Genomic DNA, 13,734 nt, shown 5'->3' with positions numbered 1-13,734 from the left:
TAGATTCTTCAAAGTAGCTACCCTTTGCCTTGATGACAGCTTTGCATACTTTTGGCATTGTCTCAACCAGCTTCATGAGGAATGCTTTTCCAACAGTCTTGAAGGAGTTCCAACATATGCTGAGCACTTGTTGGCTGCTTATCCTTCACTCTGCGGTCCAACTCATCCCAAACCATCTCAATTGGGTTGAGGTCGGGTGATTGTGGAGGCCAAGTTATCTAATGCAGCACTCCATCACTATCCTTGGTCAAATAGCCCTTTTACAGCCTGGAGGTGTGTTGGGTCATTGTCCTGTTGAAAAACAAATGATAATCCCACTAAGCGCAAACCAGATGGGATGGCGTATCACTGCAGAATGCTGTGGTAGCCATGCTGGCTAAGTGTGCCTTGAATTCTAAATAAATCAGAGACAGTCACTAGCAAAGCACCCCACACCATCACACCTCCTCCATGCTTCATGGTGGGAACCACACATTCAGAGATCATCTGTTCACCTACTCTGCGTCTCGTAAAGACACGGTGGTTGGAACCAAAAATCTCAAATTTGGACTCATCAGACAAAAGGACAGATTTCCACCGGTCATTGCTCATGTTTCTTGGCCCAAGCAAGTCTCTTCTTATTATTGGTGTCCTTTAGTAGTGTTTTTTTTGCTGCAATTCGACCATGAAGGCCTGATTCACGCAGTCTCCTCTCAACAGCTGATGTTGAGATGTGTCTGTTACTTGAACTCTGTGAAGCATTTATTTGGGCTGCAATCTGAGGTGCAGTTAATTCTAATGAACGTATCCTCTGCAGCAGAGGTAACTCTGGGTCTTATTTTCCTGTGGCGGTCCTCTTGATAGCCAGTTTCATCATATCGCTTGATGGTTTTTGCTACTGCCCTTTATGTCTTAAAGTAATGATGGACTGTCATTTCTCTTTGCTTATTTGAGCTGTTCTTGCCATAATATGGACTTGGTCTTTTACCAAATAGGGTTATCTTCTGTATATAACACTTACCTTGCTCAAACGRATGAAGAAGGAAAGAAATTCCACAAATTCACTTTTGAATATATTTTGATTTGTTTAACACTTTTTTGGTTACTACATGATTCCATATGTGTTATTTAATAGTTTTGATGTCTTCACTGTTATTCTACAATGTAGAGAATGGTAAAAATAAAGAAAAACCCTGGAATGAGTAGGTGTGTCCAAACTTTTGACTGGTATACTGTATGTGGATAGACAGTTCCAACATTGAGATACATGCTTAGATTATAGAGACAGACTTGATTTGATATAATGTGATTTACTCATTGAAGTGTCCATACATAGCACTACCGAAGTAAAATATATGTCAATTGATTACATTACATCAACAACACGATACTATACAGAAAAAGTATTGTAACACTTAACATTAATTTATGCATGTAGAAATGGTGACTTTAATAAAATCCTCAAGATCAATCATAGAATCAAGTAGCATCAACACTGGTTTTATAGAATACATATGGTTAAATATAGTATTGAAGTTAACAGCTGTCACAGAATATATATATATAGAGACTCTTTCTTTAAATATTGGATTATTAAATGGAACAAAAAAATAGAGCTTTGATACTTCCACGCTACATACTTTTAAATAAACTCAGCTTACTCMGTGTTTTCAGTAGTTATAATCAGAATTTTTCTATTGCACAGCGAAAAGGGATAAAACTTAAAGTCCCGACACATTTGTGACTCTCTGGTCCTCCCMTCTCCTCCCCTCCTAAGGCTCTATGGGCCTTACCTCACTGGCAAGCTAGAGTGGAAAGAAAAAAACAAAGGTCAGGAATAGGACTGGGATTTAGAAATCAGCTTGTTACCCATCATGTACAAMAATATAAATCAACAGTTGTACAGTTAAAGCCAGGGTGGTGTGGGACTTACAGCCATGGCAGACTTGATGTTCTGGAGCTGGAAGAAGACCCGRCCCCCCTCCTCAGGACATACTATCTTCAGCTCTTCTCTCGTCATCCCCAGGAGCATAGAGCCACTCAGCACATCCAGACAGCGCACCGTGCTGATAGACAGAGAGAGGGAGGGAAGGAGAGAAAGTGAAGGAGACATTTTTACAAATCTGGGAAAAGAGAATACTTATCCTGTCATTTCTCATACTCACTTGTGATTGACTACAGTAGTTGTAAATTACATGTATGCCTACAGTGATCACTAAGCTATAGCTATTGTGATTGGGAGTTTGAGTTTGAGTGCTCTTACATTTTATTGAAGCCCTTATACTCCAGCCAGGCCTTCACTTGGTCAGGCTTGGACCTCTTGGTTAGGGAGGGAGGACCACTGGTTTCCTGACAGGGGGGATAAGGTCTTTATAATGACATACTCATACAGTAAACACCATACACATGGAGCATCCACAGCATAATAACACCCAGCAGGCTTTACAGTATGAAGTTTTGCTGAGTGTTGGGGTATCTTGCCTGCATTTCCTGCTCCTTGTCCTGTGACTCAAGTACATTGTTGGGTATGAAGCCCTCCTCTCCTCTGTCGCTCCTTACTCGCCACCATTTCTTTGACGTGTCCAGTAGCTGTGGATGCACAGAGCACATACTGTACACACTCTTCTGTCAAAACCTCCTGTTGGGCGGGCGGGCAGACAGACTTTAAAGTGCTGTTAACATGTAGTAGTGTTGAGTAGACTCACCTGAACCACCTCTCCCTTGGAGATGCTCAGCTCTCTGTTGTTCCTTGCAGTGAAGTCATACATCACACGCATGTAACTGGGGTTTGGCTCATCTGGACTGAAAACACATACATAGATCTATAGACGCACACAGACCAGCATGTATACATAATCATTACATGGCTTTTAAATTGTATATAATACTTTGATAATGCATACCGTGATGGTGGAGGCTTGAATGGMGCCGATCTCTACAGTGGAAAAGTTTGGAAGAACTTATTGAAAAAACCTTATTGAAATGACCCAGCCGGTACAGAACTATAAGATGCAGCTCACTGGACAAATACCTTTTCAGGGGTGGAGCGTGGACTCTGACTCTGAATCTGTTTCTGACTCTGCTGCCTTCTCTCAGGCTCTCTCCCTGGGAGAGAGTGGGTCAACTCCAGGGGCTGCCAACCATCATAGAACTCCAGAGTGTAGGTAGGGATGTCCTCATCATCCTCTGGCCATTTTGTACTGTTAAGACATCAGGGATACAGGGAGCCCTTGTCAAAATGTATGGAAGTACACAGAGCACCACTGACTGACAGTAACTRCCCATTCCCAGATACCCATTGATGAGTGGTGTGATGCATGTGTCCCACCTGGGGACGTTCCAGGCGTCTCCCAGCGACTGCCACAGCTGGTCCTCCTCAGGAGTGGCCTCCTCACTCAGCAGACGGATACACTCAGGCTTCAGCAGGGGCGCCACGATGGTGGGGGGCAGCTCCTCAGGGCTGTGGGACACCACCTGGAGGAGAAGGGAGGGGGTAGCGGTAGGTGGTCAGGTAACTGAGTTTGAACTGTTTTAGCAGTTGATTCTACAGCAGCACTTGCCACTACGGGTGGGAAACAAGCCTTCTGAACTCATTGATAGGAAGATGTATCATGTACTGTCAATTATTTTAGGCTGGTTCAAAACACAACGTTGAAAAGGTTCATGGGTGGGTCAAGAGCTGCGTAGAAAACAAAGATGGAGTAAGCAGTAGGAGTAACTTACAAATGCCAGGGTGGAAAAGAGGCAGTGGACGAATTCCGGGGCACTGGGATTACTAATCTTTCCATTGAGCTCCCCCTGTCACAGTGAACAGACCAAAGGTACTTGATTAAGCTCTCAGATTAAATGACTAGCATGTATTACATCATGAGTGTACAACACAACAAGCAAAATAGCTGAGATATTTTGATACACACCAGAAGGTTGAACCCGCATTTGATTTTCTGGAGACAGGTTTCAAATTCCTCTGCTGGTGGCATGCCTTTAATGCCTTGGAAATTAAACAAAAAAACAAATGGCATCAAAATACAAAAACCTCAGATCAGTTTCCCCACTGCCACTGCCATCTTGCACCTGAATATGGGATATCCCCAGGGGTTCAGGTGGGGGAGGCAAGATAAATGTTAAGGTTATTCCAAATGAAAGGCTCTGCATGGTCAATCCGGTGTCTGCAGAAATCAGTGTATTCATACTTCTTGTGCTTCACAGAGCAGAGCAGTTGAGTTTGTGTTTATACAGGACCTCCCGCCCCCAACATACCGCCCCCACCTACAGTCAACCAATCATGTCATTGCGGAGCTATACGGAGCCCTCTGCTTTGTTACAAAATGTGGGAGTTCCTTACTTTGGTTTATCATACCTTTAACTTTATACCCATACGGTAGCTCTGGCTCAATTGAACCACTGGTGTAGCCTTCTTTGGAATAAGGAGAAACACACACCTTTATCCTTGTTCTTCTTCATTTTCTTTTTTTTCTTCTCGGCTTTGGCTGCTGCAGCAGCGACTTGGCCCATAAAGATCTCAATGTCATTGAAAACATGATTCACGATGTCCTGTAGAAAAACAGAGAACATGATAAACAATATCCATATGCAAACCACTACATTCACCTTAAAGGGCAAATCTGCAGTTGCTACATCAATTTCTGGACTTATAAATTCATGATATATATATCCATTGATTCTTGAAGAATATCATTTATAAATGCCTCATGAGCTTAGTTCAACTGCCACACCCCTTCAGGACCCATAATATAAGCTTGTTACACCAATGTTTTTAAACAAAATAGATGTAAACAAACACTGTATAGCCTCAAAACATGCTTAAAACTATTATTTTGATATCACGGATGGACAGTCCTTGCATCCATAGCTCTGTCTATGAATTTGAGAGTGGTTACATTTCTCCTGCCCCATCCATCAGCTTTTTACAGGAACAGTGGCAGGACAAATGCATTGTTATTGTTTCAACTGCTGATTGCCCCTTTAAGCTATCATCCACAGTACTGCTAACATTAATAATATAATGATAGAGGCAGAGCACTGACCACATTCCTATCAGTCTCTGTGTATGGGCGTGGAGGAGAGACAGGGGCTGGCTCAGGCTCAGGCTCCTCCTCCATGAAGAGGTGCTGAACTGGTGTTTCCTTCCTGGGAGGCAGGGGCTCTTCTCTGGGCATGGGCGGTGTAGGCGTAGGTACAGGTGTAGGATCTTCATCTATTGAACACATAGGGGTGAAACAGGTTGGTTTCCCACTTCCCACAGATTTATAAATACAGTATTTATTGTTTTCAATATATTTGACCAAACCTTGACTAAAGCTATTTATCTGTCATTAACACAGGAAACAAACCCTTGAGTTTTTTTTACAGTGATCTAGGCAAGCCCTTCTGACCTCACAAGTTACAATCTTAGTCCTCTTGATCAATGGTTTCCTATAACTACTTTGGGTTGGAGTATGCCATTGGTTTACCATAGTCCGGAGCGCTCCATTGAGCTGAGGGATCTTTGGGAGGAGTCCATTCTCTCTGCTCAGGTGGTGGGACAGCATTCTGAAGATTCCTAACAATTTGATGGCCAGCCATAACTTCCAGATTGCTCCTGCTAGAGATAAAAAGAGGTTTACCCAAAGAAAATGAGCACATACTAAGGTAAGCTACACCGTTTTAAATGCACTGTTGTTGTTTTGGACTGTTTTGTTGTTACCTGTTGTTGCTGTGATTGCTAACGTCATCTCTCTGGTGAGGGAGCACTCTCTCTAGGTCCCGTTTTATGAAATCGGCCTGAAATAAATCACTAACATCCATTTGCACAGCCATTTTGAAACATAATGGTCCTAATACAGTCTGGAGACAGGTTCAGGGATGCATGACAGTCTCCTCACCCTGAGGTCCTCACACTGGAACATGAAGACACTGGTGGTCCTCTTGCTGCGGTCCTTGACGGTCGCGGTCAGCAGGGAGTTGTACACACAGCTGTCCATCACAGCCTTCAGCTCCATGATGCTGCTCAGAGCCAGGGACTCCAGCTCCTCCTGAACCCCACACAGGAAGAGGGGAGAGGGGGAGAAAATAGTAGGTCAGGAATCAAAACCCCCTTGGATTTCTTCACATTTTGTTGCGTTATAAAGTGGGATTGAAATAGATTTGTGATTTTTTTTGTCATTGATCTACGCAAAATACTCCATAATGTCAAAGTGAAAAGAAAGTTACACATACGTGTACAAATTTACAATAACTAAATAACTCAAATATAGTAGTTGCATAAGCATTCCCCCCTTTGTTTAGGCAAGACTAAATTAGGGCTCTATTCAATACACAACGCGGAAGTTCAGCGTTACAGCGTGATTAAAATTTAAAGGCAACGCTTKCGCTTAAGAGTAGACTACATTTACAGTAAAAGCTGCATGTCGGCTCAATCATAAAATTACCTTTTCATATCTATTGCGGAATCTGTAATGGTTCAGCATTACAGATTAAATACTACAGCCCTTAGTTCAGGAGTAAAATGTTCCTAAACAAATCACATAATAAGTTACATGGAGTCACTGTGTGAAATAATAGGGGTTGACATGATTTTTGAATGACTACCCCTTCCTCTGTCCCCCATACATACAGCATCTGTAAAGTCCCTCATTCAAGTATTGAATTTAAAGCACAGATTCAACTACAAAGACCAGGGTGATTTTCAAAGCCTCATAAAGAAGGGCAGTGATTGGTAGATGGGTAACAATAAATATATCAGACATTGAATATCACTTTAAGCATGGTCAAGTTAATAATTATGCTGTGGAGGATGTATTAAACCCCCTCAGACACATCAAAGATACAGTCAACCTTCTGAACTGAGCTGCAGGACAAGAAGGAAACAGTTCAGGGATGTCACCATGAGGCCATTGGTGATTTTAAAACAGCTARGGACTTCATTGGCTGTAATGGGAGGAAAGTATGACCTAAATGYCAGAGTGGAAAGATTCAAGAATAATGCAAATATACAGAATAAAACTATTCCAAAATATGCTACCAAGGCACTTGTACTGCAAAAATAAAACGTTTTGACCTAAATGCAAAATGTTATGCTTGGTGCAAATCCAACACAACAAACACATCACTGAGTAACTGCCTCAGTGATGGTGGCTTAATATGGTTGTATTCCAGCCACTAGGGGGTACTCGGATGAAGCCCATGGGAAATAAAGAAGAAAATATTATAATCTCATAGAAAGGGAATACATTTGGAGGCACTGCTGAGATTTATTTTCATGTTAGCACCGGCCCATATTCTTTGAACGGACAACGAGTGAGAGACGTTGGGAGAGTAGCTAGCCAGCTAACGTTAGCGGGCTAACCACCAAACGGATTTGAGCTATCTTGCCATTGCCTGCATTGTTGTTGTTGCCACGTGAGTAGGACAATATGAGTTGAGAGGGAAACGTTGTTGGATGAAATCGAACAGAGTTTATGGGCTTTAACTGAAGACAATTGTTGTTCTGGAATAGGAGGTGTAGATGACTCTGAAGTAAAAGGAAAGAGCCATTGCACATCACTGCGCAAACTGATTGAGGATTACTGTGAGAATGAGGATTTAATGGAATCAGAGGATGAGGGAATGTCTTGGTAGCTTCAACCGAAAGAAGAAATCAAAGGAATATCGGACTCGGAGGATGCTGCGAAAGGTCTGCCTACAAGTTCCAGCCAGTCAGTGCCAACGACGCAAATGGACAGTGAACCCAGCGGAGAGAAAGGAGCTGCGGCAGGACGAAAAGAGGTGGGAGGGCCTCCTCAGCTCAGCTTCAACAGCCTAGAACATCAGATTGAAAACGGACTGAAAAAAGGATACAGTGAATTAGAAATGATAGAAGCAGTAATCAAAGCTGTGAGCCCAGGGCTTAAGATTAGGAGTTATCTGGAGGGAAAAACAGACATGACACTCTACACTCTAGGGCACATCTTGAGGACCTGTCTCTTATACACATCTAGATGTGATATTAACACCAGTGATGAACTGTTGCTTGAGAAAATGCTAATTGCCAAGGGCAATGAAAAAGGCATGCAAAGGCCAGGATTTCACGTAAGTTCACACCCAACAGAGTTAATGCAGTACAAAGTGAGGATAACGGGGAGGAATGTGCACAGGCAGAGCCATCACAGACCACAGTCCGAAAACAAAATAAATACAATCCCCTCCTGAGTAAAATTGATGRGAGCAATGAAGCAATCAAAGAACTGTCCTGTCAGGTAGCATCATTAGCACAGTCAGTACAGGGCCAGGGTGACAGTTCAACAGAAATCGCTCCAACAGAAAATCAAATACAACCAACAGAGAGAAAAGAAAATGCAAAAGTTGTTATGGACTGGTCAACAGACTTGCCAGCATTGCTACAAATGTGGCAGTGATAGGCATTGGGCAGTAGGGTGTAGAATCAGGGGCAACGCACAGCCATCGGGAAACGTCTGGGGGTCACAACCATGGAACGGGGAGTGACCTCAGATACATCTAGTTCCATCCAGTGTTGCAGAGGCTGTAGTGCAAAGGGAGAGAGAACCTCAGAGAATACAATACAGAGAAACCGGATTTGAGAGTAGCCAATGGRACTGAAATTCCCTTTCTGGGTTGGAGGACTTTTTTTTTTTTTGCTTGATCCCAAAGCTGATGTCATTGCAGGAAAATATTTGAGGGTTCCCATATTGAAGACATAGTAAGAACAAAAAGTAACAATGAGCCCTCTGAGCTGATGTATACAGTAAAGATGCTAAGAAATGCACTTAAGCTAGGACAGGGCAAGGAAAAGACTCTACTCAATCTGCATCAGCACTCAGAGGAATGTACACAGAGAAATGCTTGCTTACAGCATGCAGACGTGACATTGTCATTCCAGGTGGACAAACAAAATGGATTCGTCCCTGTATCCCAAGAGAGGCCCCCTTCAATGATGAAATTGTGTTATTTGAACCGGACGTGAGAGTGACCTGGGGCCTGGACCTACAAAGTCAAGTCGTGAAAACATCAAAATGCCCATCTTGAAAAGTTGACATTGCAGTAGTGAATACTACCAAACATGACAAACAGTGATAGGAACATTACAGAGAGTGGTAGCGTGTCACCCAGTTCCTGTGCCCAGTGGAGAAAAGGTTACTGTAGCACAGACTCATGACAGATCCCCACTGGAGCCTGGCCCTGACACCAGTCATATAGAGTGGTGGGACCCACCTGTAAATGTACAGCACTTGAGCCAAGAACAACAAGAATTAGTCAGACAGATGCTCAGATAGGAATAAGCCATTTTTGCCTAAGGTGACATGGACATAGGGTGCATTGAACATCTCCAAATGCCGATAACCTTGACTGATAACATACCAGTGGCAAAGAGGTTCAATGGTGTGCCACGCCCCTTGTCAACTTCATCATTACCATCACCTCTGGTCTGTSTACGGAAAAGGATGGGTGTTTAAGACTTTGTGTTGATTACAGGGGATTGAACAAGAAGACTGTTCTAGACAGGCATTCCATACCCCGTATACAGGAAATACTTGATGGTTTAGGAGGAAACTTATGGTTTACAGTTTTAAAGGATAGGCARACCACCAAGGCCTTGTGGGAGAGGAGTCCAGAAAATACACTGCTCCTTGGGCCTTATGTCAATGGAACAGAATTCCCTTTGGCTTATCAAACAGTCCCTCTGTCTTCCAACGAAGCATGGAGGAAAGTTTAGAGGGTATAAGAGATATGTATTCCATATTTGGATGATGTGCTTATTTTCTGTTATTTTCTTCAACATGTGGAAGATGTCCTTTACGTACTCAGGCAGCAAAATCAATGGGGTATTAAACTCAGGGCTGATAAGTGTGACCTATTCAAGAATGAWGTCCATTATTTAGGAAAAATAATTTATACTAAAAGTTACAGAATGGATACTAAATAAATTGTAGCAGTGCAATAACTGGGAAACATGTGAGAGAGCTGGGGAAACTACTGGGGTTTCTAGGGTACTACATGGGCTAAAAGTAAGAACTTCTCACAACATGCAAAATGTCTCTATGACTTKCTAGCAGTGAAGTCGGAGACCCCAGCATCCGGGAAGCYAATGACCTAGATAGCTATGCAGTCGGGACAGGCTCTGCCCCACCAGAAAGTTATATGGGAGGATGCCCACCAGAGAGCATTAGAACACTTGGTGAGTGTGTTGACTAATRCACCTGTGCTTGCTTACCCAGATTTCAAGGACCCTTTTATCCTGCACGTTGATGCCTCTGAAGAGGGATTGGGAGGTGTGTTATACCAACGACAAAGTGGCAACCTGATTCATTGGATATGGCTCCTGCACTATCACACAAGCAGAGAGAAACTATCCCCTTCACTGGAATTCTTGGCCCTAAAATGGGCAGCGACTGAGCGGTTCCGAGATGACCTATTTTATGCTCGCTCTGTGACAGTGTACAGGGATAATAGCCCCTTGACAMATGTACTAACTACAGCGAGYCTGAATGCCACCGGTCATCGCTGGGTGGCGGAGCTGTCAGACTTCAATCTCACACTGAAGTATCGTCCTGGAAAYGTAAACATTGACACAGACTTTCTGTCACYCTCTCCTTTGCATGCTGAGCATTACATGGAAGAATGCACCGAGAAACACTCACCTGAGATGGTAAAAGCAACACTCAGTAATGTTCAGGCACAACAGCATGACTGTTTAACTTGGATGTCCGCGGTCACACTAAGGCCATTAGTGCAAGAGGAGCTGTCAAGGTGTGGGGGAACAGTTACAGACCGGCAGTCTCCACACGATCTCATGCAGGCTCAGTTAAAGGATGCAGCTGTATCTGGAATCTTGGAACGATAAAGGCAAAGGACTAAGCCAAAACCAACAGACTGACAACAAGAGTGATGCGAAATCAAACAGTTACTGCAAGAGTGGAACAGACTCCATATCTCACCAGAGGGATTATTACAAAGGAAAACAACAAAAAGGACACAAATTGTTGTACCAAGTCAATACATAACACTAATTTAACAGGTACTTTCACACTAAAATGGCCCATCTAGGAACAGAAAGCGTGTTGAACTTAGCACGAGAACGCTTTTATTGGCCATGTGTTCAACATGACATTGAACACTTTATCACAAGTGTGTAAGTGTATCAAACACAAGAAACCCAGTGTAATAACTAGGGCCCCAATGTAACATGTACAGTTTACAGCTCCTTTCCAGATGATTTCAATTGACCATGAGCATTAGGAGAAAAGTAGAGGGGGCTATGAGTACATTTTAGTTATTTCCTAAATGTGCACAAGCCAACCCCACCAGAAATAAGTAATGGAAAACTGTACCAAAAAAGCTTTGAGAACTTTTCCCCACAGTTTGGCTTCAGAATTTTGAAAAGAATAATGGCCAAATGTTGCACAATCCATGTGTGTAAAGCTCTTAGAGACTTACCCAAGAAGACTCACAGCTGTTATTGCTGCCAAAGGTGATTCTAACATGTATTGACTCGGGGGTGAATCCTTAATTCATTTTCTTTTTTTATATATAGAATATTTCTTCCACTTTGACATTACAGAGTGTCTTGGGTAAAAAATGACAATTAAATCCATTTTAATCCCACTTSMTAACACAATCAAATGTAATGACACCTCCTGTATGATCTTTCTCTAATCTACAACACTCAATGTATGTTAGTAAACTGTGGGTATAGCTATGCTCACCCAATGTTTTATTGTCAAGTATAAAGTGTGTGCACCAACCTTAGTCTCGATGTCTGTTAGCAGCAGGTTCCCATCCCGCACCTCCAGGACCATGTCCTGCCCCCACACCCGGCCCATCCCATCCAGCAGCTTTAGCCTCGCAACACAGTCATTCACATCACGCACCTCTCTACCATCCAGGTCACAGGTGAACAGATGCTGGAGAACAGACATACACAGGGGTTATACATGCATTTGGAATCACAGAAATAGCTGCATAGCTATTGTGATCAAACGCAGACCATTATCAATGCTAAATGATTAGCATAGTACAATCATTATATTGGATTAACCAAAACAATACCTCTACTCTGTACTGGAATTTGTTCATCATCTTGGTGATAGAGTCCGCATACTCCTTCCTCTGCACTGATGGGGCACATGGGATGATTAACATCGTATGCATAGTTGCGTTTCACAAAACATTCCCCTATAACAAACAATGCTTTAGGTAATCAGTTTCAACTGRTCAAGGTCAATATTATGTTTTTCTCTTTACTTACTGTATATTGACTTGGCACTTGGTCTGGACAAATTTGATATCTGTGATAACCGATCTTCCACTGAATAGCCACTGCCACAAGAAAATTGAGAAAATAGCATAATATAGATTTGATTTCAGAGACTAAATATTCAAGAGTAAACAAGAAAGAAACACATAAAAATAGGTTATAGCGACAGTGCAAGCTCTAGAGAACACCTACTTGGACTGGACGGACTGGACAGATCCTGCGTAACTGCTAGAGTCCAAGCCATAGGGACTGTCACTCCTGTACATCCTGGAACCCCTGGGTCACACACCTGTAACATAAGGAGACAGAGATACAGAAAACACACAAGAACATTTTGGCACAAACATCAACGACAAGAGCATAATACAGTGATAACTGTCAGGACCCGGTGCGAGAAACAGTCACTAAATCGGCAGAACCCAGAAGATGAGGCAGACACAGCAGTACTAGAGATGGTGGTTTAATAAAAAATAGATATCTTCCAAAATACAAAGAGAATCCACAAAGTGGTAAAAACAGCAAGGGAAAAACAAACCTCAAAAGACTAATCCAAAATACAAAAGAACAAAACCAGAGAACCTCTGGAAAATCCAACAAGAGAAAAATATATGTTCACAACAAGGCTTGGGCTGGGGCTGGGTGCTAACATACAAACACTGAGCAAGGAACTGAGGAACACACAGGGATTAAATACTAACAAGGGAACGACATACAGGTGCAAACAATAATTAGAGCAAGGGCAAAAACAAAAGGTACAAAAAAGGTGCAATGGGGACATCTAGTGACAAAAAACCAGAACAGTCCTGGCCAAAACCTGACAGATAACTACTGCTGCCAACGCAACTGGTACTTCACCTACCTTATTGGCCAGTGATACAGTAACATAACAACAATCACCTGCCATTGTTGTTAATATTATGATTCTATTCAGTAGTTATTATACAGGATGTGTTATGAATAGGGTTGCAAAGCTACTGTTTAATTGACTAAAGTTACAGGAATCWTCAGTTATTTTAGCATTAATGAAAAAAGCATCTAATCAACAATGGCATTATTTACTCTCCAATGATTGACTTTTTTCACAACTACCATCACTTTGGCACTAAAAGATTTACAACAAAGACATACTAACGTAGCAACAACAACAAAAAAGTGTGGAAAAAATATATATAATGGATATTTCATGCTGAAACCCTCATATTAAACACCAATAGTATTCACTAATTTGATGGTTTATATTTTGGATGTTTGACAGCTTTGTCATTCTATTATTATACCTTTTTTCTATCATATTATTTTATATATTTMACATGTGATGAGACCACACCGAGGGCCAMAGATAATTGCAGACACCTGTAATAATCTGAAGTACCCAAAAAGGCCACTAGATGTCATCTGATCAAATAAAAACCTTGAAAGTTACCCAAGTTTGGTAACAAAGGTTTCCAGTAATATTCCCTCCCTTTGCAACCCTAGCTATGAATGAGTAACATTAGTGTCCA

At 42.1% G+C, this 13,734-nt stretch overlaps 1 protein-coding gene across 1 annotated transcript in view; it reads right to left on the bottom strand.

The window, feature by feature from the left end:
- Window positions 1-1,404: 1,404 nt before the first annotated feature.
- Window positions 1,405-13,734, bottom strand: part of LOC111966984 (epidermal growth factor receptor kinase substrate 8-like protein 3) — a 22,363-nt gene continuing 10,033 nt past the window's right edge. The window contains exons 2-20 of the mRNA XM_023991905.3: window positions 12,425-12,521; window positions 12,224-12,294; window positions 12,025-12,089; window positions 11,721-11,879; window positions 5,865-6,014; window positions 5,687-5,763; window positions 5,454-5,584; window positions 5,028-5,197; window positions 4,422-4,533; window positions 3,897-3,970; window positions 3,703-3,777; window positions 3,308-3,453; window positions 3,011-3,179; window positions 2,883-2,914; window positions 2,685-2,781; window positions 2,461-2,568; window positions 2,243-2,328; window positions 1,913-2,045; window positions 1,405-1,784 (exon numbers count right to left, since the gene is read on the bottom strand). Of these exons, the coding sequence (XP_023847673.1) occupies window positions 1,752-1,784; window positions 1,913-2,045; window positions 2,243-2,328; window positions 2,461-2,568; window positions 2,685-2,781; window positions 2,883-2,914; window positions 3,011-3,179; window positions 3,308-3,453; window positions 3,703-3,777; window positions 3,897-3,970; window positions 4,422-4,533; window positions 5,028-5,197; window positions 5,454-5,584; window positions 5,687-5,763; window positions 5,865-6,014; window positions 11,721-11,879; window positions 12,025-12,089; window positions 12,224-12,294; window positions 12,425-12,498 (1,962 nt within the window). The 5' untranslated portion in view covers window positions 12,499-12,521 and the 3' untranslated portion in view covers window positions 1,405-1,751. The remainder of the gene's footprint in view (window positions 1,785-1,912; window positions 2,046-2,242; window positions 2,329-2,460; window positions 2,569-2,684; window positions 2,782-2,882; window positions 2,915-3,010; window positions 3,180-3,307; window positions 3,454-3,702; window positions 3,778-3,896; window positions 3,971-4,421; window positions 4,534-5,027; window positions 5,198-5,453; window positions 5,585-5,686; window positions 5,764-5,864; window positions 6,015-11,720; window positions 11,880-12,024; window positions 12,090-12,223; window positions 12,295-12,424; window positions 12,522-13,734) is intronic.

The sequence above is a fragment of the Salvelinus sp. IW2-2015 genome, linkage group LG1 (assembly GCF_002910315.2).
Source record: "Salvelinus sp. IW2-2015 linkage group LG1, ASM291031v2, whole genome shotgun sequence".
Taxonomy (NCBI): domain Eukaryota; kingdom Metazoa; phylum Chordata; class Actinopteri; order Salmoniformes; family Salmonidae; genus Salvelinus; species Salvelinus sp. IW2-2015.
This window is presented reverse-complemented; position numbering and strand designations above follow the sequence as displayed.